Source organism: Dama dama, chromosome 9 (assembly GCF_033118175.1).
Source record: "Dama dama isolate Ldn47 chromosome 9, ASM3311817v1, whole genome shotgun sequence".
Classification (NCBI taxonomy): Eukaryota; Metazoa; Chordata; class Mammalia; order Artiodactyla; family Cervidae; genus Dama; species Dama dama.
In genome coordinates, this window is record NC_083689.1 from 13,220,207 (window position 1) to 13,244,882 (window position 24,676).

Genomic DNA, 24,676 nt, shown 5'->3' on the forward strand with positions numbered 1-24,676 from the left:
ATTCTTTACCTCCTGGGCAACTGGGAAAGACCTTTGCTGGAAAGTTTTATATGCATACTTATATAGAAAGAGTTGGAAATGACTGAGCACACACAAACGCACACATACACATATATATTTATCTCTGTTACACATTTACTCTGTTGATCAAAAATTGTCTCTGAGAACCCTTTGTATGCTGCAGTTGGAGTATTTTTATTCCTGTCTTTGCTCACATTATTCAAGATGAATTGGAGGCTTTATTTTCTTTCCACAAAATGCTTGCCATTAGTTATTTTATGTATATATAGTTGTATTTGTGACAATGTTTGGTTATTTATAAAATTTATGTGGTCAGTCAGTCATATGGTGTTCTCTCCATTGCTTTTCACATTTTTATTGAAATAATTGAGCTGTCACTGTAGTATTCTTCACTTGAAAATATTTGTTTTAAAAACATGGCAGTGATTGTTTTCCTGTATATTTTTTAATGCTAATTAATCACTTATTATGGGCCTCCTAGGTGACACTAGTGGTAAAGGACCCACCTGCCAATGCAGTAGGCGTAAGAGAAATAGCTGCATCCCTGGATCTGGAAGATCCCCTGGAGGAGGGCATGGCAACCCACTCCAGTACTCACGCCTAGAGAATCCCATGAACAGAGGAGCCTGGTGGACTGTGGTCCATAGGGTTGGAGATGACTGTAGCAACTTAACACACACACATACACACACACACAACCACCTATTAAACATATTTCTAACTATCACTATCTTCTTCTTTATTGTTCCTTTTAATCTTTTGTGGTTAAATGTATTTCTAAAAGTTGTATTACCTTTGGACCTCATAGAGAAACAATTATTTAACCATTTGATTAAATGTCACCTTTGTCTTTCATGACCATATTTTAATCCATCTATCTTTATTTAAGGAAAAAAAAAAAAAAAACAAAACTGAACTTGAATACTGCTTCCTCCTTGCATTTAAAATATCTTCTCTTATTTTATTTCCAAGTCTTTGGCAATTTAACATCGAATTAGTGGCCAGTATTGTTATCATTAAATTATTAATGTTCAGGTCTTTATGAAACTTAGTTACAGATATTCATTCAACCTTGTTGCATTCAGTTATTTTAAAACCGCTACCACTTAACCTAGTTTTATTCTCAGTAACATTGTCCCACATATGCTTGGTTTCTTTTAAACTTTTCTTTCTATATTAGGTACAAACACCTATTCATACACTTTTCTACAAATGTATGAATAGAATCCTGTGCATATCACGGATATTCTTGATTCAGTGTAGTCTTTTTTTTTTTTTCCTCTACCTGTGTTCCCTTTCCCCTCCTGGTCAATAATGGTCCAATCAACTTGTATTCAATGTAATATGGGTTCATTATTTCAATAGCTGTTTAGTATTTCACAAGGAGCTGAGCTACCCACATTGCAGACTGTCTTTCCTAATCTTTCTCTTCAGGTTGCTATTATATCAATCCTACAAAAATATTTGAGATTGTTAAATTCAAACTGTGTTCCTAAGCAAGAGCACCTCTGTTTCCCTGGGAACACTGAACAATGCTTTGTAGAAATATCTGTCTGTTACTCTGGGAGCAGTGGGTGGAGGTCAGGGATGCTCTAGGCATCCTGAAAGTACAGAACAGACCCCACCACAGAGAACAGCCTGCCCAAGAATGTCAACAGCACTGAGACTGAGAAGCCTCCAGGTAAAGAGCTTCTGTACTTTTACTATCTGTGCCGTTGTTCAGATGGCTTTCGCAACAGTGCAACATTTTAAATTTCTGTCTGCAAACAGATAGTGCACCTTTGCTCCCTGTTTCAAAGTACCACCGTAAACTGTGTGACAACTCAGTATTTCCCCACATGGATGTTGTGAAAAAGTGTTCTTTTCTTAACTGTTACTGAGTTTGATAAAAAATAATGCCTTGCATTGTCATTGTGATGTGTCAGTTTTATTATTACATGCCCAGATGATATAAACCTCTTATTCTACCACTATCAGCTTTTGAAATGATTTTTAAGAATTGTTGTTTCTCAGTTGACCTTTTGGGGACTGTTTTGCCATAAAAATGCTTTTTCATTTTACATAGTTAAATACGTCTATCTTATGCTGGATTTCTTGCTTTAAGACAGTTCGGCACACGCGTGGATATTAATGTGTCATTTTCTAGGTATTCACCGAAAAGGACTGGTTTTATATTGGATAGATAATCCCTCTGATTTATTCTATAATCTAATATTCCCAAATTGACGTACATTTCTTATATGTCTTTAACAAAATCTGTTACATTATATATTATATATATTATACTCATGTTTACACATTTCCCAATTTAATTATTATTAGTCCAGTTGGATATCAGCAAATCATTACTATTTTAATATTGTTTGAGTAGTGTGTGAAACTCCATTCAATTTTTTAAAAATACAAATACTTTGGAACTAATTTTTTCAATTATTTTTCCTGCAATTCCCTTTATTTTGTAACTTCACATATATTTAAATAAGTTTCTGTTTGACGGCATGCATGCTAAATAGCTTCATTTGTATCTGACTCTGTGACCATATGGACTTTTTTTTCTCTACCAGAAATCAAAGCTTAGAAGACCAAGGAACCTCATCAAGACAAATCCTCAGTATTAAAGTTTAAAGAAGAATTAGATCTCAGGGATGTAATGAGGTTTTGTGAGCCTTAGTGCTTTGAAAGCAGGAGAATTAAAGGTGAAGGAGTGATAAAAACTGAATCACCCAACTTATAATGCAATCATCTAGTAACAGAGAACCAACAGAAAAATAATTGCATTGTGTCCAGCCCAGTGTCCCCAAGGGAAGTCATGTACTTGGAGGCTGGTGTAACAAAAGGAAAACATGCCTAATTAGCTGACACGTGTGCATGCTTGCTAAGTCCCTTCGGTCTTGTCCAACTCTTTGAGACTCCACGGACTGTAGCCCTCTAGGCAACTCTGTCCATAGGATTCTCCAGGCAAGAACACTGGAGTGCGTTGCCATGCTGTCCTCCATGGGATTTTCCTGACCCAGGGATCAAGCCCCCATCTCCTGTGACTCCTGCATTGCAGGTGGATTCTTTATTACTGAACTGCCGTAGAAGCCCTGTGAGCTGACCCAAGAAGCTCGAAATAAGTCCTCTTCTGCAGCCCCTCAGCCTGTGCCGCTTTGGTTGGTGAGGACCTAGTCCTTAATTTAGATCCCTGAATCTGTCTGGGAGCCAATGCTTGATTTTATCCCTTCCTGTTTTCTTGTTTAGGGACAAAAATTCAGTCTGCATCATTAATCATTTAGAAAGGAACTTGGACTTCTACAGGGAAAGCCTTCTCTCTCAGTCTGCAGGCAGGTGAGAGCTCTGCACACATTTCAGGAGAGGGTCAGAGAGGATGGAAGCCAGGAGCATGTACCTGAGGTCACCTGAGGGCCAATCTAGCGTATCCAGAGGCCAGAGGTCACTGTGGTTATTTCTGGCTTTCCTAATGTTAGTGTATCTATTTAGGTCTAAAAGTAAAATGACCCCTTCACTCCTCAATGTTGACAAATGGTAACAGAGGAAGTTCAGTTAGAAGGAATGGTGGTGGTGGTTTAGTTGCTAAATTGTGTCTGACCCTTTTGTGACCCCATGGACTGTAACCCACCAAGCTCCTCTGTCCATGGAATTTCCCAGGCCAGAATACTGGAATGGGTTGCACTTTCCTTCTCCAGCGGATCTTCCTGACCAAGGGATTGAACCTTGGCCTCCTGGATTGCAGGCAGATTCTTTTCCAATGAGCCACTAAGGAAGCCCTGTTAGAAGGAACCGGAGGCATAAAGGGCTTCCAGTAAAAGTAGACAATGAGTCTAATAATCTTATTTATGAACAGAAGTAAACAAATAGGATAACTCCTCAAGAAAGAGAAGTATTCTGCTTCTTCATATACAATATATTCAACTTTTGTTGTATCTCATTTATTTTTGATTTTGAATTGGTAGTTTATATTCCATTTGCTTATTCTCTTGGTATATTTAAACTGTAAGATATATCACATCATAAATATATCCCCAGTTATGTCTTTGGAAAAAAAATATTTTTCTTCATTATTTTTTTCTGGGCATGAAAGAGATGCCACTGGAGTTGGAATATTGATGAAGGAAGGAAACTTTTCTTCGTTGCATTGTCTCAGGGCTCATTTGAGTTTATTGGCTATTTTCCCTCTTAATTTGACTATGTCTGTTTCATTTCTCCTTTTTTCTTTCTCTCTCATGCTTTTCATTCTTCTCTAAATACTGAGAAGAAAGTAGCCATACCAACGTTGAACCCGAAATTTATTTTTTATGGGAAGTTTATAAACTGGAATTTGGGGGTGGGATGGGGAGGGAGACTGGAGGGGGTTCAGAAAGGAGGGGATATATGTATACTTATGGCTGATTCATGTTGAGGTGTGACAGAAAACAACAGAATTCTGTAAAGCTATTATCCTTCAACTAAAAAACACATAAATTAAAAACACCACCACCAACAGCAACCCTGGAACTTCTGGGTAAATATTATACATTCTTTTGGAGGATAATAATTTGGTCTGCCAAGCTTGATGTGTAACCATTCATGGCCTAATGAGGGTGTATCTGGGTGACCAGTTTATGACAGTAACACAAGCCAGAAGCATCGTGTGTGCGTGTGTGTGTGTGTGTGTGTGTGTGTGTTTGCCTGGCCTTGTGAAGATAGACCAGTTCTTAAAGCAGAGGCATCTGTACTCATATGTTAAGATGACTTATAAAACAGAGGTCAGAATTTGGTCAATAGATGGAAATAAGTAGCAAACTGACATAAATCACAGGATGATTTTAAACTAAGTTCATAAAGTGCAAGGAACTGAGAGGGTAACAGGTAGGAAGGCCAGGGGTCTCCAAACGGAGGAAATAGGCTGCAAGTGCCAGACATTTTTAATCTCTCTTAAGCAGCAGGAGGAAACAAACCTTTGATATATTTTTCTTCTCTATACAAATTTAAAAGGAGGTTTCTCTTAAAATGCTGTGTTGCCATGACACCTGGTTTCACCTGAAACTAACTATTCTCAAACCTTGAGTTAACCAATACATTTCTTTTTCTTATGGAAATGTTTGTCTTAAGCTATGTTAATGTGCTATGCATTTACCCCAGACTCTAAGTTCCACCAAAATGGCTCACACTATACTCAGATATTGTTCCCCTAATCTATGTAAACAAAATTATTTGTTTGGTAAACTGCCCTTCTATAAGATTCAAGTCAATCGTTTATGGCCGGAGATGAATTATCTGGTGCCATACTAAATTTTATGACATTCCTTTCTTTTCATTAACAGACTGCGAGTGACTATATAACATACAGCTAAAGACTAGCAGGGGGGTACTCTTTCTGCCCCCTTCTGATGCCTATGTCAGAAGCTTTCTCTATCTCCTTTATACGTTAATAAAACTTTATTACACAAAAGCTCTGAGCGATCCAGCCTCGTCTCTGGCCCCAGATTGAATTCGTCTCCTCTGGAGGCCAAGAATCCCAGCGTCTTATCATTCAGCAACAACCTTTCAGAACCACATAGAAGGAGGGGTTCTCTATGTGCTGAAGCTTCAGCTGTAGCAGGGAGGCCACCTTGTTCCTCAGCATCCTTGACACCGTTTCTAATCACTCCCCCTCCTACTAATTCCTTCACCCCACTGGCTTCCTTGTTTGCACTTGAACATGTGGAACAAGCATCTTCCTCAGGTCCTTAGCAGTGGCAGCTCCCTCTGCCAGGCACACACTTCTCCTGACATCAAAAAGGCTTCTCTCTTCAGGATCTTAAACATCACCTAGTTTGAAGCTCTTCCCTGAACACTCAGGACAAAATAACACCTCCTGCCAGGCTCTCCTTTATACCTGGTTTTGTTTTCTTCATAGCATGCGTGACATCCTGACATATTCTATCATATTTTATTTGAATATCCTCAATCATAATCCGTGGACTGGGAGAGGTTTATTTTTCAGCATTTTCTACTGGGTCAGCACTAAATACGTATTTCTCAAATAAATGAAGAAATACCTCATTAGAACTCTAGAATAGATGAGCTCTTTGCCAATGTGATGAAAATGGAACAAAAATTCTTTGTCAGAGTTGAAATGGAGTGTACTTTGAAAGAGAACTTTTCTATAAATAAGGTATTATGATAAATTACTTGAGGGTTAAATAGAAATTGCAGTATTTCAGCTATGTGAATTATGCTAGTTTGTGTGCAAATGAGTCATGTTATTTTCCTTTTTCCTGATAGGCACCTCTACCCCATGGAACCAGGGAATAATACACGAATTTTAGAATTTCTTCTTCTGGGACTTTCAGAAGAAGAAGAACTACAGCCCCTCATATTTGGGCTCTTCCTCTCCATGTACCTAATCACTGTGTTTGGAAACCTGCTCATCATCCTGGCCATCAGCTCAGACTCCCACCTCCACACTCCCATGTACTTCTTCCTCTCCAACCTGTCCTTTGTAGACATCTGTTTCACCTCCACCACCATCCCAAAGATGCTGTGGAATATCCAGAACAAGAGCAAAGGTATCACCTATGGAGGCTGCATCACCCAAATGTATTTTTACATACTGTTTGCAGGATTAGATGACATTCTCCTGAGTGTGATGGCCTATGATCGGTATGTGGCCATCTGCCATCCCCTGGTCTACACGGTCATCATGAGCCCCCGGCTCTGTGGACTGCTGGTTCTGATATCCTGGGTGCTTGTTGCCTTGTATTCCATGCTACACAGCTTAATGGTGTTACGATTGTCCTTCTGTCCACTTGTGCAAATCCCCCACTTTTTCTGTGAACTCAGTCAGCTGGTACAACTTGCCAGTTCTGACATCTTTCTTAATAACATAGTGATGTATTTTGCAGCTGTCCTGATGGGTATTGGTCCTTTTGCTGGCATCCTTTGCTCATATTCTAAAATAGTTTCCTGCATATGTAAAATCACATCAGCTCAGGGGAAGTATAAAGCATTTTCCACCTGTGTGTCCCACCTCTCAGTTGTCTTCCTATTTTATTTTACAGCCTTAGGAGTGTTCCTTAGCTCTGGGACTACCTATACCTCACATTCAAGTACAATTACCTCAGTGATGTACACTGTGGTCACACCCATGCTGAACCCTTTTATCTACAGTCTGAGAAACCGAGATATAAAAGAGGGTCTAAAGAGATTGTATTGGATGCCAAGTATAAGACCAATTATGCTAGTGCTCTGGATTGCATAACTCAAAGTATCAAAACCAGAAATTCTTCTTTGATCATTGTGAAATAAAATTTGCTCCTTGCACTTATTTCCTGAATTTCCATTTTTCTTTCCTTCTTTTAATTCAGTATCTTTATAGAATTTTAGGAACTCTTTTTTAAGTGTTATTCACAGTCTGCAAGTCTGTTCTCTATGTCTGTGAATCTGTTTCTGTTTCAGAGATAAGGACATTTGTGTCATATTTTAGATTCCCTATATAAGTGATATCATATGGTGTTCACAACCAGACATTATGAAAGCAAACAATCTGACATGTTTTGCTACCATGAAATGGTATGGTGATCTTTTTTCTGTTGCAAATAAAAATTGTTCACCTTGAAATTTTCTTGTGCCCGAGGTAGACCTGTATTGCCAAATATTTCAATATTAGTTCAGTTTTAGTATATCTCATAGATTTAAATATGTGATATTTTCATTTTCATTTGTCTTCAGGTGATTCTCTATTTCTCCTTTGGTATTTTTATTGACCTAATAGTTGTTCAGTAGCATGTGTTTCAGTTTTCACAGAGTTCTGTTTTTTGTTTCCAACTTTCTTCTTTTATTTGATTTCTAGTTTCATATCCTAGTGATCGGAAGAGAAGCTTGATGTGATTCAAAACTTCCTAAATTTATTGAGGCTAGCTTTGTGTCCCCAAAACGTGGCCTATTCTTGAGAATGTCCCATGTGCACTTGAGAAATATATATATTCTTCTGCATTAGAATGGAATGTTCTATATAAATATATCAAATGCATCTGGCCTTATATTTAATTTAGCTGATACTTATTTTTTGACTTTCTAGCTGGATGATATTTATTCATATATCAGGATTGTTAAAGTCATGTGCTATTATTGTGTTACTGTCAATTACTCCTTTTAGGTCTGTTAACTATTGTTTTATATGTTTTGTGCTCCTCTGTCCAGTTCAGTTCAGTTCAGTCGCTCAGTCATGTCCAACTCTTTGTGACTCCATGTATCACAGTGTGCCAGGCCTCCCTGTCCATCACCAACTCCCAGAGTTTACTCAAACTCATGTCCATTGAGTCGGTGATGCCATCCAGCCATCTCATCCTTTGTCGTCCCCTTCTCCTCCTGCCTCCAATCCCTCCCAGCATCAGGGACTTTTCCAATGAGTCAACACTTCGCATGAGCTGGCCAAAGTATTGGTGTTTCAGCTTCAGCTTCAGTCCTTCCAACGAACATTAGGAGACCCCAAACTGAACTGAACTGACCCCACACTGTTTGCAACAGTTCCAGAGAAAGTCTTAGATATATTTTTACTATTATCATAATTTAAATTAAATAAAAAATTAAAAAAATAATTTAATGATTTTTTTTAATTTTTAAGTCCCCATTACTCCTTTAATTTTCATTTTTATAACCTAATATTACCTTGGAGAAAAAAAAAAAAAAAAAAGGAAGACCCTACTTTTAAAAGTAAACTTCGTATGTATATATATTTTATAATTTTGGTGACTTTGTTGTTGATATTATGTTTCGTTTTGTTTTAATATTGTATTTTTGAGAATCTAACTTCTACACTAGATTTTTAATCTTTGCTTTTTGGTATTTGTTATCCGCTTTGTACCCTTAAGAACACAATCTTCAGTACTCATTTTTACTTGGGAGTGAGATCACAGGCCTGATTGCTCTGTCCCCCTTTTGAATCTTATTTTCCTCCACCAAGTGGCCTCTATCTCCCTCCTCCCCCTTTTCTTCTCTACCCAGCTCAGTGAATCTCTTTGTGTGTTCCGGGCTGTAGAGAACATTTAGGGAAATTTTCACTGGTTGGATCTGTCTCCCTCCTTTTGACTCACCCTTTCATCCTCCTGTCCACCTCTGTCTCCTTCCTCCCTCTTCTCTTCTCCATGTAACTCTGTGTGCCTCTCCAGGTGTCCCTCACTGTGGATAACTTTTCATCATTAACCTAGATGTTTTCTCATTGGTGCTGTATAGATGAGGAAGTCTTGAGGCTACTGTAAGAATGAGACTGAAAAGCAGAGGGAGGAGGCTTAAGTCCAAATCCTGAGAACACCAGGGAACTCCTGAATCCAGGGAACGTTGATTGATTGGAGCTCATCAAACGCCTCCATACCTACACTGAAACCAACCACCACCCAAGGGCCAACAAGCTCCAGAGCAAGACATACAATGCAAATTCTCTAGAAACACAGGAACATGACTCTGAGCCTCAATATACAGGCTGACCAAAGTCACACAAAACCCACTGACATCTCAAAACCCATTACTGGACACTTCTTTGCACTCTAGAGAGAAGAAATCCAGCTCCACCCACCAGAACACTGGTGCAAACTTCACTAAACAGGAAAGTGACTGAAAGTGAAGGACTGGAAAAAGATATTCCATGCAAATAGAGACCAAAAGAAAGCAGGAGTAGAAATACTCATATCAGATAAAATAGACTTTAAAACAAAGGCTGTGAAAAGAGACAAAGGTGGACACTACATAACAATCAAAGGATCAATCAAAGAAGAATATATAGCAATCATAAATATATACGCACCCAACATAGGAGCACCACAATATGTTAGACAAATGCTAACAAGTATGAAAGGGGAAATTAACAATAATATAATAACAGTGGGAGACTTTAATATCCCACTCACACCTATGAATGGATCAACTAAATAAAAAATCAACAAAGAAACACAAACTTTAAATGATACAACGGACCAGTTAGACCTAATTGATATCTATAGGACATTTCACCCCAAAACAATGAATTTCACCTTTTTCTCAAGCACACATGGAACATTCTCCATGATAGATAACATCCTGGGCCATAAATCTAGCCTTGGTAAATTGAAAAAAAAATTAAAATCATTCCAAGCATCTTCTCTGACCACAATGCAGTAAGATTAGATGTCAATTACAGGAGAAAAGCTATTAAAATTCCAACATATGAAGACTGAACAACACGCTACTGAATAACCAACAAATCACAAAAGAAATTTTAAAAAATCAAAATGTGCATAGAAACGAATGAAAATAAAAACACAACAACCCAATACCTATGGGACACTGTTTAAAAGAAGTGCTAAGGGGAAGATTCATAGGAATACAGGCTTATCTCAAGAAACAATAAAAAAGCCAAATAAATAACCTATCTCTACACCTAAAGCAAGTTGAAAAGGAAGAAATTATAAACCCAGGGTTAGTAGAAGGAAAGAAATCTTAAAAATTAGGGCAGAAATAAATGCAAGAAAAACAAAAGAGACCATAGAAAAAAATCAACAAAACCAAAAGCTGGTTCTTTGAAAAGATAAATAAAATTGACAAACCATTAGCCAGACTCATCAAGAGACAAAGGCAGAAGAATCAAATCAACAAAATTAGAAATGAAAATGGAGAGATCACACCAGAGAACACAGATATACAAAGGATCATAAGAGACTATTATTAGCAACTATATGCAAATAAAATGGACAACTTGGAAGAAATGGACAAATTCTCAGAAAAGTACAACTTTCCAAAACTGAACCAGGAAGAAATAGAAAATCTTAACAGACCCGTCACAAGCACGGAAAGTGAAACAGTAATCAGGAATCTTCCAACGAACAAAATCCCAGGACCAGACAGCTTCACAGCTGAATTCTACAAAAAATCTAGAGAAGAACTAACACCTATCCTCCTCAAACTCTTCCAGAAAATTGCAGAGGAAGGTAAACTTCCAAACTCATTCTATGAGGCCACCATCACCCTAATACCAAAACCTGACAAAGATGCCATAAAAGTTGAAAACTACAGGCGAATATCACTGATGAGCATAGATACAAAAATCCTTAACAAAATTCTAGCAAACAGAATCCAACAACATATGAAAAAAGATCATACATCATGACCAAGTGGGCTTTATCCCAGGATGCAAGGATTCTTCAATATCTGCAAATCAATCAATGTAATACACCACATTAACAAATTGAAAAATGAAAACCACATGATTATCTCAATAGATGCAGAGAAAACCTTTGACAAAATTCAACATCCATTTATGATAAAAACCCTCTAGAAAACAGGAATAGAAGGGACATAACTCAACATAATAAAAGTTATATATCACAAAGACTCAGCAAACATTATTCTCAATGGTGAAAAATTGAAAGCATTTCCCCTAAATTCAGGAACAAGTCAGGGGTGCCCACTCTCACTACTACTATTCAACATAGTTTTGGAAGTTTTGGCCACAGCAATTAGAGCAGAAAAAGAAATAAAAGGAATCCAGATTGGAAAAGAAGTAAAACTCTCAGATGACATGATCCTCTACATAGAAAACCCTAAAGACTCCACCAGAAAATTACTAGAGCTAATCAATGAATATAGTAAAGTTGCAGGATATAAAGTTAACACAGAAATCCCTTGCATTCCTATACACTAAAAATGAGAAAACAGAGAAATAAAGGAAACAGTTCCATTCACCATTGCAATGAAAAAAATAAAATACTTAGGAATATATCTACCTGAAGAAACAAAAGACCTATATATAGAAAACTGTAAAACACTGGTGAAAGAAATCAAAGAAGACACAAATAGATGGAAAAATATACCGTGTTCATGAATTTGAAGAATCAATATAGTGAAAATGAGTATACTACCCAAAGGAATCTATAGATTCAATGCAATCCCCATCAAGCTACCAACGGTATTTTTTCAGAGAGATAGAGCAAATAACTTTACAATATGTATGGAAATACAAAACAGAAAAATCTCAAATAGCCAAAGCAATCTTGAGAAAGAAGAGTGGAACTGGAGGAATCAACCTGCGTGACTTCAGACTATACTACAAAGCCACAGTCATCAAGACAACATGGGACTGGCACAAAGAAAGAAATATAGATCAATGGAACAAAATAGAAAGCCCAGAGATAAATCCTCACAACTATGGACAACTTATCTTTGACAAAGCAGGCAAGAATATACAATGGAGAAAAGACAATCTCTTTAACAAGTGGTGCTGGGAAAACTGGTCAACCACTTGTAAAAGAATGAAAATAGAACACTTTCTAATACCATACACAAAAATAAACTCAAAATGGATTAAAGTTCTAAATGTAAGACCAGAAACTATTAAACTCCTAGAGGAAAACATAGGCAAAACACTCTCCAGCATAAACCACAGCAGGATCCTCTATGACCCACCTCCCAGAATATTGGTAATAAAAGCAAAAATAAACAAATGAGACCTAATTAAACATACAAGCTTCTGCACAACAAAGGAAACTATAAGCAAGGTGAAAAGATGGCCTTCAGAATGGGAAAAAAAATAGCAAATGAAGCAACAGACAAAGGATTAACCTCAAAAATATACAAGCAACTCTTGCAGCTCAATTCCAGAAAAATAAAAGACACAATCAAAAAATGGGTCAAAGAACTAAACAGACGTTTCTCCAAAGAAGGCATACAAATGGCTAACAAACACATGAAAAGATGCTCAACATCACTCATTATCAGAGAAATGCAAATCAAAACCACAATGAGGTACCACTTCATGCGAATCAGAATGGCTGCTATCCAAAAGTCTACACGCAATAAACGCTGGAGAGGGTGTGGAGAAAAGGGAACCTTCTTACTCTGTGGGAATGCAAACTAGTACAGCCACTAAAGAAAAGTGTGGAGATTCCTTAAAAAAACTGGAAATAGAACTGCCATATGACCCAGCAATCCCACTGCTGGGCATACACACTGAGGAAACCAGAATTGAAGGAGACATGTGCACCCCAATGTTCATTATGGTACTGTTTATAATAGCCAGAACATGGAAGCAACCTAGATGCCCATCAGCAGAGAAATGGATAAGAAATCTGTGGTACATATGCACAATGCAATGTTACTCAGCCATTAAAAAGAATACATTTGAATCAGTTCTAATGAGGTGGATGAAACTGGAGCCTATTATACAGCGTGAAGTAAGCCAGAAAGATAAAAGCAATATAGTATACTAATGCATATATATGGAATTTAAAAAGATGGTAACGATAACCCTGCATGCGAGACAGCAAAAGAGACACAGATGTATCCAACAGTCTTTTGGACTCTGTGGGAGAGGGCGAGGGCAGGATGATATGGGAGAATGACATTGAAACATGTAAATTATCATATGTGAAACGAATCGCCAGCCCAAGTCAATGCATGAGACAGGGTGCTGAGTGCTGGTGCACTGGGATGACCCAGAGGGATGGGATGGGGAGGTAGGTGGGAGGGGGGTTCAGGATGGGGAACACATGTACACCCATGGAGAATTCATGTCAATGTATGGCAAAACCAATACAATATTGTAAAGTAAAATAAATAAATAAATAAAAGAAAAAAAAATTAAGTGTTCCTGATGAACTGTCCATTTTTGTCTTTTGGCTCCCCTTTTGTCTTGAAATCCAATTTTTTCTGATATGATTATGGCTACACCTTTTATGTTGCCATTTGCTTGGGGTATCCTTCTCCGTCTCTTAATTTTAAATCTATGTCTTTAGACATGAAGAGTCTCTTGGGTTTAGTATGTATGTGGGTCTTGTATTTTAATCCATCCAGACACTCTGTTTTTCTGATAGGTGCATTCAACACATTTAGAATGATTATTGACAGATGAGGATTTAGTACTACTATTTTATCTTTTCTATTCTGGTTATTCTATTCCCCACCTCCCTTTTTCCCTTTTCCTGAGTTTCTGTCTGCCATTTAAATTTGGCCATTTTTCTATGATTTGTTTTAATCAGTTTCCTCTTTTTTGATGTTTTGAGTTTTCTAGATTTGTGTTTTGTGATCACCATGGATTTGTGGCAAACATCTCATAGGTAAAAATAGTCGTTTTCTCACTGATAGCATCTTATTCTTGTTGCACACATGGGTTCCTTAGTTTTCCTCTTCCTGTTTTGTGTCTTAGTTGTCTTTTTATGTCATGAGCTTGTTGTCTAATTGAAGTAGCCATAATTGTTTTCTGCTTTTTGTCCTCTTTGCACATTACACTATAATAAGGTATTTAAAAATCTATTCCAGCAGTATTTATGATTTTATGACTCTGTCTATTTGTCACTTTACTGAAAGTTTTGTGTGTTTTTGCCTTTTTTGTTTCATGTTGAAGAGCTTTTTCTTGTAGGTTAGGTCTAGTGTTGCTAAACTCGCTTAGCATTTGTTTGTATGAAAAAGGACTTCTCTTTCATATCTTAATGATAATTTTTATGTATAGACTACTTTGGGGTGAAAGTTTTTCTCTTTCAGAATTTTGACAATGCCATGCCTCCCTCCTGGCTTGTAGGATTTCTGCCGTGAAATCTTCTTTGAGTCTAATGAGTGTTTCATGAAGGCTACCATCCTGCTTTCTCTGTCTCAGCCTCTAAATTATTTTTTGTTAATGATTTTGACAACTTTAATATGATGTGTCCTGGGGAAGGTCTTTGTGCACTGAGGTAATTAGATGGTCTTAACTTTATGGACTCGTATATCCAATTCTTTGTCCAAGTTTGGGGAATACTCAGTTTTGTTTATCTGAATAAACTCTCTATACATTTTCTCTTCTCCTTTTCAGACACTCATTACCTTAAAGTGGCCCTTCTTTAAAGAGTTAGTTACCTCTCCTTGAATAGCCTCATTGTTTAATATCTCATTTCTCTTTCTTCTTATACTTGTATCATGTTTACCTTTCCATCTTCAAACTCACTAACTCTGTCCTGTTTCCAATGATTTCTAATGCATTCTTCATCTGGCTTATTGTTTGCCTTTCAGCTCTAGAATTTCTGTTTAGTTTTATCTTAAGGTTTCAATATTTTGGAAAGCATTCCTTCTGGTCATTAATTTTATTCCTGGGTTCATTTAGCTGCCTTTCTCGGTTTCCTTGAATTGAGTTTCTTCACGACAGTGTTGAAGCTTGGCTGCTGGGCAGTTGTTGCTTTCTTTCTGTGGTGGTGTTTCTGTGGTTCTTTCTCGGGTTTGATGTGCTGTTCCTCTCAGGTGGTGCCTTTGAAGAAGGGAGCAGTTTTCCCTTTCCTTCTACTAAATTAAAATGGTTTGTTTTTTAATCCACTAGGTGGCATAACTTTTTCTTTTTTCTCTTGGTTTTTCAACCTTCCTACCTGAGCAGCCCTTGATTATCATTTGAAAGTACGCACTTTCCAACCTCTGCCAAAGATGTTCTCTTTCAGTGGGTACCTTGCTTGTTGCCACAGTTACCAGTATGCTGCCCGGGCCACAGGGATGCAGGCTTTCCTAATGGGCCTGAGAAATCCTGAGTCACAGGCTCTATCACCCTCTTGTATGTAGTTTGCTTCTCCTGTATGTCCCCACCTTAAAAGTACAGGTTTGTGGAATTCTTGATAAACTGGTAGGTTGTGCAGAGGCACCTTTCTTGTGTTGTGAATGTTTTCTTGGCTGTTGATTGAAGGAGAGAGACAAAAGAAATCTTTTATTAAGCCATGATGTAGAAGGCAAGATACTTTAAATAGAAAAACTGAAAGTCTCCACCAAAAGTGTATCAGAAATATTAAATGAAATCAGAAAAGTTGCAAGATAAAATATTAAAACACAGAAGTTTATACCTCCCTAAACACTAAAAATCAACTATGAGAAGGAGAAAGGTAAAAAAAAAAAAAAAAAAAAAAATATATATATATATATATATATATATATATAGCTGAAATCACATAAAACATGCCTAGAAATAACCTTAACCAATGAGGTGAAAGATCTCTATTCAAAAATGCATAAAACATTGAGGAGGAAAATCAAAGACAATACAAAGAAATGAAAAGACATTCCTATGCTCTTGGAGTGGAAGAAGTAATATTCTAATGGCCATACAACCAAAACAATCTACAGATTTGGTGCACTCTGAATCAAAATACTCATGATATTTCTCACAGAAGTAGAACAAAATCCTAAAATTTGCTTGAAATTACAAGAGACCCAGAATTCTCAAAGCAATCCTGGGGAAACAACAACAACAAAGCTGGAGTCATGAGGATCCCAGAATTCAGACTGTACTCTCAACACCAAGACATGATGATCAGAACTGCATGGTACCAGCACAAAAACTGACTCATGAATCAATAGATGAGAATAGAGACCCCAGCAATAAACCCAAACAGCTGTGACCAATCAATCTATGACAAGGGTGGAGGCAAGCATGCACCATGGAGAAAAGCTCAGTCTCTTCAACAAGTTGCATTGCCATAACTGAATGGGCATTTGTGCATGCTCAGTCCTGACCAGCTCTTTGCAGCCTCGTGGATGAGCCCTCCAGGGTTCCCTGCGGGTGGGATTTCCCAGGCAAGAATACTGGAGTGGATTGTCATTTCCTTCTCCGGGGGATCTTCCTGACTCAAGGATAGAACCTGTGTCTCTTGTACTGGTGGGCAGATTCTTTACCATTGAGCCACTTGGGAAGCTGGTGAAAACTAAATGGCCACGTATAAAACAATGAGATTAGAACATTTCCTCACACCACATATGAAGAAAAATTTCAAGATGGATTATGGACCTAAAGGTAAGACCTGAATCATAAAATTCTGAGTAGTGAGGACATGGGCAGTACATTTTTTTCATAAATCATTGCAATATTGTTTAGGATCTCTGTCTTTCAGTTAAGGAAATAAAAGCAAATATAAACAAATGGAACTGAATTAAATTTAAAAGATTTTTCACAGCAAAGGAAACCATCTAAGAAATGAAAAGACATCTATGGAATGGGATAAAATATTTGCAAATTATATCACTAGCAGGGCTCAAAATCCAAAATATATAAACAGCCTATACAACTCAATACGAAAAATAACTCAATTAAAAAAAAATGGGCAAAAGACCTGAATAGACATTTTTTCCCTAAAGAAAACATACAGATGGATAACCAACACATGGAAGTTTGATCAGTATCACTAATTCCTAGAGAAATGCAAACCAAAAAAGCATGAGATGTCACCTTGCACTTGTGGGGATAGCTATCATCAAAGAGTCTACAATTAATGAATTTTGAAGAGGATCTCAAGAAAAGGAAACCCTCTACACTGTTGGTAGGAAAGTAAATTGGTGCAGCCAGTATAGATATTGTACAGAAGTTCCTCCAAAACTAGAAGTAGAACTATGCTGTGATTAAGCAATTCCACTTCTGAGTATTTATCCAAAAGATGTAAAAACACTAAATAATATGTATTGCTATATCCATTGCCACATAGTTAAGATAATTCAACATATGGTTTCAACCAAAGTGTTCATTGGCAGAAGAATGGACAAAGATGATGTGTTCTATACAATAGAATACTACTTAGGTATAAAACAGTGAAATCTTACCATTTGCAACAATATGGCTAGACCTAGAGGATATGGTTGCCTGAGGAGGCCTTACAAATAGCTGAGAAAAGAAGAGAAGCTAAAGGAAAAGGAGAAAGAGCATGTTCAAATTCATGTCCATTGAGTGAGTGATGCCATTCAACTGTCTCATCCTCTGTCTTACCCTTCTCTTCCTGCCTTCAATCTTTCCCTGCATCAGGGTCTTTTGAGAGTCGGTTCTTCACACCAGATGGCCAAAGTATTGGAGTTTCAGCCTCAACATCAGTCCTTCCAATGAACAGCCAGGACTGATCTCCTCTAGGGTGGACTGGTTGGATCTCCTTGCAGTCCAAGGGACTCTCAAGAGTCTTCTCCAACACCACAGTTCAAAAGCATCAATTCTTCAGCACTCAGCTTTCCTTATACTACAACTCTCACTTCCATACATGACTACTGGAAAAAACATTGCCTTGACTGGATGGACCTTTGTTGGCAAAGTAATGTCTCTATTTTTTAATATGCTGTCCAGTTTGGTCATAGCTTTTCTTCCAATGAGCAAGCATCTTTTATTTTATTTTATTTTATTTTTGGGGGGGAAAGTGTATCTTTTTTTTCATTTATTTTTTTTAGTTGGAGGCTAATTACTTTACAGTATTGTAGTGGTTTTTGTCATACATTGACATGAATCAGCCCTTTTAAATTTATATATTAATATAAAATAATCTATATCACCTGAAGTGATTTTGGAGCCCCCCCCCCCCCCAAATAAAGTCAGCCACTGTTTCCCCATCTATTTGCCATGAAGTGATGCAACCGGATGCCATGATCTTAGTTTGCTGAATGTTGAGCTTTAAGCCAACTTTTTCACTCTCCTCTTTTCTTTCATCAAGAGACTTTTTAGTTTCTCTTCACTCTCTGCCATAATGGTGGGGTCATCTGCATATCTGAGGTTATTGATATTTCTCCCAGCAATCTTGATTCCAGGTTGTGCTTCTTCCAGCCCAGCGTTTCTCATGATGTACTCTGCATATAAGTTAAATAAGTAGGGTGACAATATACAGCCTTGACATACTCCTTTTCCTATTTGGAACCAGTCTGTTGTTCCATGTCCAGTTCTAACTGTTACATTCTGACCTGCATATAGATTTCTCAAGAGGTGGGTCAGGTGGTCTGGTATTCCCACCTCTTTCAGAATTTTCCACAGTTTATTGTGATCCACACAGTCAAAGGCTTTGGCATAGTCAATAAAGCAGAAATAGGTGTTTTTCTGCAGCTCTCTTGCTTTTTTGATGGTCTAGTGGATGTTGGCAATTTGATCTCTGGTTCCTCTGCCTTTTCTAAAGCGAGCTTGAACATCTGGAAGTTCACGGTTCACATATTGCTGAAGCCTGACTTGGAGAATTTTGAGCATTACTTTACTAGCATGTGAGATGAGTGCAATTGTGTGGTAGTTTGAGCTTTCTTTGGGATTGGAATGAAAACTGACCTTTTCCAGTCCTGTGGCCACTGCTGAGTCTTTCAAATTTGCTGGCATATTGAGTGCAGAACTTTCTCAGCATCACCTTTCAGGATTTGAAATAGGTCAACTGGAATTCCATCACCTCCACTAGCTTTGTTCGTAGTCATGCTTTCTAAGGACTTCACATTCCAGGATGTCTGGCTGTAGGTGAGTGATCACACCATCATGATTATCTGGGTCATGAAGATCTTTTCTGTACAGTTCTTCTGTGTATTTTTGCCACTTCTTCTTAATATCTTCTGCTTCTGTTAGGTCCATGCCATTTCTATCCTTTATCGAACCCATGTTTGCATGAAATATTTCCTTGGTATCTCTAATGTTCTTGAAGAGATCTCTAGCCTTTCCCATTCTGCTATTTTCCTCTATTTCTTTGCATTGATTGCTGAGGAAGGCTTTCTTATCTCTCCTTGCAAGTAGAGCAAATAAGTAGAAGAAAAATCATCCCCAAAATAGAATCATCTTATTGAATGCTAAAGATACTGCATGAAAAGAGTTCTAAGGAAACTAAAGAGGTTTCATTCCTATTAAAAAAGTGTCCTAGGTCATAAGCTTATATCAACCTGCACATGAAAATATTTGAGAACTGGTTTTCAAGCCAGTTCCAGTATTCTCATCAATACACTCCACAAGGACCTGAGACTGAGCCTGACAGCTCAATAGGGTGAGACCCAAAACCAAGGGGAGAAAATGGCGGCTTTAAAATTCAAACCGCTCCCTCAGCCAGGCCTTACAAACAGTAAACCCTTAGTCATCTGAGCAAGCAACTTTAATGTCCTCCAACTGTTTGTAAGCTAGTAAGTTTATATTGTAAACTTACAATGTAAGTGTTCAGTCAAAGTAGAACCTAAGTCCAAGTATGTTTGTCATTAACTGAAGTAGAGTTAAACGGTATTAGCTGTGGAGGGATGTACAGTGATGTAGCATGTTTTTCTAGCAGAAGCATATTTAACTATGATGAATAAGATCCAGACCTAGAATGCTGGCAAACATTTCCCTTGCAACAGCAATTGATGAGGCATACATTTTGGTGTCTCCACATTCTTAATATACAAATTTAAAAAAAATTATTACATCAAAATTTTATGCCAAAGAGCTTCCCCTGCCATTATTTCATTTCCTATAATATTAAATATATGTGTAGAATCATTCAATTCAGTTCAGTTGCTCAGTTGTGTCTGACTCTTTGCAACCACATGGACTGCAGCACGCCAGGCTTCCCTGTCCATCACGAACTTGCAGAGCTTGCTCAGACTCATGTCCATCAAGTCAGTGATGCCACCCAACCATCTCATCCTCTGTCGTTCCCTTCTCCTATCTTCGATCTTTCCCAGTATAGAGATCTTTTCCAGTGAGTCAGCTCTTCACATCAGGTGCCCAAAGTAGTGGAGCTCCAGCTTCAGCATCAGTCTTTCCAATGAATATTCACAACTGATTTCCTTTAGGATTGACTGGTTTGATCTGGTAGAATCATTAGCCCATTACTGTTACCTTTTAAAACTGATCAGTCAAGTTCTTTGCTCTCATATAGGAAATTCAGCATGTTTTTGCTCTTGTTTTTAATTATTATATGCTTTCAAACTAGGAATTGCATTTTTATGATCAAGATTGTTGTTTGCCCTTAGATATGTCATAATGTCTACAATTATTTGTGCAGAAATTCTGAGAATTTAAAATTTTGTGTGGTAAAATCTGTGTCAGTCATCTTATGCTCTCTCCAATATTTTTTTAACTGAAGGAATTGAGCCATCACTCAAACATTCTTCACTTGCAGATCCTTGCCTTAACAAAAATGAAAAAGAATGTTCTTCATACGTGGTGCAAATACATCACACTTTTGCATACTTTCAACTACTTTCCACATCTCTTATTCCTTATGGTCCTTTCATTCTAAATCTATTCCAAAAGTTGCACACGATAGCAGGGTTAAAGCCTCAGGGCCACATATTATGATTCTTTGATCAGATTGTGAAAATGACACTTACTCCTTCTGCTTATTGCCTGTTATTTCCATTTCTTTGATTTAAACCTCTTTATACAATTTCAGCAACTTGCTTCATTAACTTTTTTCTACTTTCCTAAATTGATTCACTATCTTAAGTGAAATATATGGAAATGCCCATGTATCTCATAAGACTGCATACATCTGCTAAGAATAATTTCTTTGTGAAATGCTATATATAGTTCAGTTTAGAACCTCGGTCATGTGTAACTCTTTGCGACCCCATGGACTGCAGCACGCCAGACTTCCCTGTCCATCACCAACTCCCAGAGCTTGCTCCCAGATGATGAGATGGTGGGATGGCATCACCAACTCAATGGACATGAGTTTGAGTAAGTTCCGGGAGTTGCAAAAAGTCGGACATGACTGAGCGATTGAACTGAACTGAACTGAAAAGATTATCTGGGAAGGAGAATATATTGGGGTCATTTGTCCTTGGGCTGAAGAAATGCCCATGATAGCATGGCTAAAGCCTTGGGGCCACCTCTTGTGATTCTTTGATCAAACTGTGGAGATAGCACTTGCTCCTTCAACTTATTGCCTGCTATTTCCATTTCTTAGATTTCTACTTCTCTGTGCAACTTCAGCAACTTACTTCATTAGCTTTTCTATTCTGCCATCTATGCTTCATCTTCTGTCATTTTTCTTCTCTCCCAAATTGATCTCTCCTGATCTTAAGTGAAGTAAGGTTGTGAGTATGTATGTCATAGACTGGGTGTATCTCCTAAGAATGATTTCTTTGTGAAATGTTATATACAGATCAAATTGATTTCATTTTACTGAGTGAATAATCATGAGTTCTGTTACCTTTTTGGAAAAGAAAAACTACCTTGGTGACTAAACCCAGTGACATAATTTCATGACTGTAAGTATGATACCTCAGATTATCACTTTTGGTTCATCATTCCTGTGTATATCACTACTGTGATTTCTCTTCCCCTAAAATGTAGACTTTAGCATATATTGTGTTTCATAGCAAGGCATTCCATTTTATTCCCTCTAGGATCTTGTTCATTAGCTCAGGGTACATGTAGGTTATCAGTGCATGCTCAGTTGATCAGTTGTGTCTGACTCTATGACCCCATGGACTGTATGTAGCCCACCAGACTCCTCTGCCTGTGGGGTTTTTCAGGCAACAATAGTGGAATGGGTTACCATTCTCTACTCCAAGGGATCTTCTCGACCCAGGGCTCCAACCTCCATTTCCTGCATCTCCTGCACTGCAGAGCCATTGTTCTCAGAGTCACTAGGAAACCTGATCATCGATGCATGTCTCCAATGCTAGTCTATGTGAAACCCAAATTTCAGTAGAAAGTTTGATGTAATAACGTCTAGAGTCTAAGATGACCCTAACTAAAATGAAGCACATATTTATACCAGATTTTAACTATGAAAATTATTTTTTCTGGTGTACATTTACTTACCAATGTATGTAACATCAGTGTCCATATATAAAGGGGTTTATCATTGGTGTGAAAGATTGGTATACTTATATTTTATATTGAATTATCTTTCTTCCTCTGCTTGAAAGCTTACATTGTTACCTACAGATATGATTCCTTCCATTGTTCTAAGTGAAATATCTTCCCCATTCTAAATTTTATCATAACCACTAAAGGATACTGAATGAGCAATATAAATATCATATATAAGTGTGTGTGTTCGTGTGAGTGTGTGAGTGTGAGTGTGTGTGTTTGTATGTATATCACCAAAATCCAGCTCACTAGGGAGCTTAAATTCCTTCTGGTCCTATGATTCAGAGTCACAGATTTTTGAACAAACAGGCATATCCTTTTAACCTGGCATGGTTACCTACAGGAAAACCTCAATGGAATCACTTTTTAATTCAGCTATATGAAATAGACTTGAATAACTGAGTAAGTATAAATGCTATTCAAATATCATAACAAATGCCTAGAATGAGAAGCCATACATTATTATAACTTCACTCAGTTCTGTTCATAAAAAGTTAAAATTGCATCCTAAAAGCAAATGGTTTAACATAATGTCTTTACTCTCAAACAAGAATACACCATGGGGATCTGATCTGAGTTCTGATAGTTTCTTCTTCATGGGTCTACTGTCAGCTGTCTGGCTCTATTTTGTATTTTAAACTCTCCTCCATGATGGTGTGTGCAGTTGTAGTACTCTTCTGTTTTGAGTCATTTTATACCAATTTATTCTTTTTATATACATAGGTCCATCTTTAGTTTACAAGAAGAAAGCTGAAATGGTGTTTCAGTGTCAAACGGTATCAAATGATAATTTCTTCATATCAGTATCACTATTCTTATATCTATATATAACGCTTTTCTTTGTGTGAGACTCAACAACATGGCCTTTCCTTGTTACCCTGAATATGCAAAGCCAGAAGTTTTAAACTCTCATCCCTTGAAGAGTAATTATATACAATAAACCACCAGTTTTTAAAGCATACTATTTGCTGAATTTCAAAAATTGGCTGTAAATTCTACCTGGTTCATTTTTTTAATAGCTCAAAAATGCACAAGTTTTTTCTTTGAAAGGTTACTGTTAATAATGTAATTGACCTGAGTCTCAGGTTTACTTACTTCAGAAGAAAAGTTGAGATGACATATCCAAACTTCACATGGATGCTGTGAAGAATGAATGAAATGTATAGAAACACTTTGCTGAGTCCTTTCTTTTAGAAAAGTCATTTCTGTTAGAAAAGTCGTTGGCTTTTCCAACCTAAGTTGAAGGTTAGATGTATATGTATGTATATATGTCCCTGCATCTGTATACACCTTTCTCTGAAACAAATACACTCACACTTGTATGCACATGCCTACATTCTCATTTGTAACCCATCCCAAGTTGAAAGAAAACTTGAGAGAGAGTTAGAATTATTGAAGTGAACAGATGCTTGAAATAACAGAAAATAGAAAGGATTTAGAAATTTTGACAGAAAGCTTTTAAGCAGAATGTGTGCCCATAATATTAATAATGATTTACGTTTCTCATCTTGAATCCTCAGAGACCTCACAGTTAGAACTGCATTTACATTTAGGCAATGAGAAATTCTCTCTAGCAGCTAATGAGTCTGAATACCTCAAAAAGGACTCAGCTGTCTCCTTCTGTTTGAGGTAGGATTTCACCACAAAATACCTTTAGCTAAGGGAAGCCCACTGATTGAATTGAAAGGTTTAAATTCAGCTCCAAGAACAATATCTGATTGGACACACATCTGTATTAGATTACTATTGCCCCCGCAAGAGACGCAGGTTCCATCCCTGGTTTGAGAAGACTCCCTGGAGGAGGGCATGGCAACTCACTTCAGTATTCTTGCCTGGAGAATCATCATGGACAGAGGAGCCTGGTAGACTATAGTCCATGGGGTTTCAAAAAGTCAGACACCACTGAAGCATGCATGCATGCATGCTCTTGTAACAAATTACCACACTAGAGGCTTAAAATGAATACCTGTCTTAAAGTTCTGTAACAAATTACCATGCTAGTGGCTTAAAACATATATGTATCTTAAAACTCTTCAGAAGTCTGAAGTCTCACTGAGCTAAAATTATGATACCTGCGGGACCCTGATCCTCCTGAACACTCCAGAGGACAATGTGTTCCCTTTGCTGTTTTACTTCTAGTTGCCACCAGCATTC

General features: G+C 37.5%; 1 protein-coding gene across 1 annotated transcript; it reads left to right on the forward strand.

Moving 5' to 3' along the window:
• The first annotated feature begins 6,280 nt into the window (after positions 1-6,280).
• Positions 6,281-7,243, forward strand: LOC133061602 (olfactory receptor 7A17-like). Its single transcript, XM_061149572.1, has one exon. It carries the CDS (start codon positions 6,281-6,283, stop codon positions 7,241-7,243), a length of 963 nt encoding a protein of 320 aa, XP_061005555.1.
• The last annotated feature ends 17,433 nt before the right edge of the window (positions 7,244-24,676 follow it).

Coding starts and splice junctions, on each gene's coding strand:
- LOC133061602 (XM_061149572.1), top strand. CDS start 6,281: ATGGAACCAGGGAATAATACACGAATTTTAGAATTTCTTCTTCTGGGA.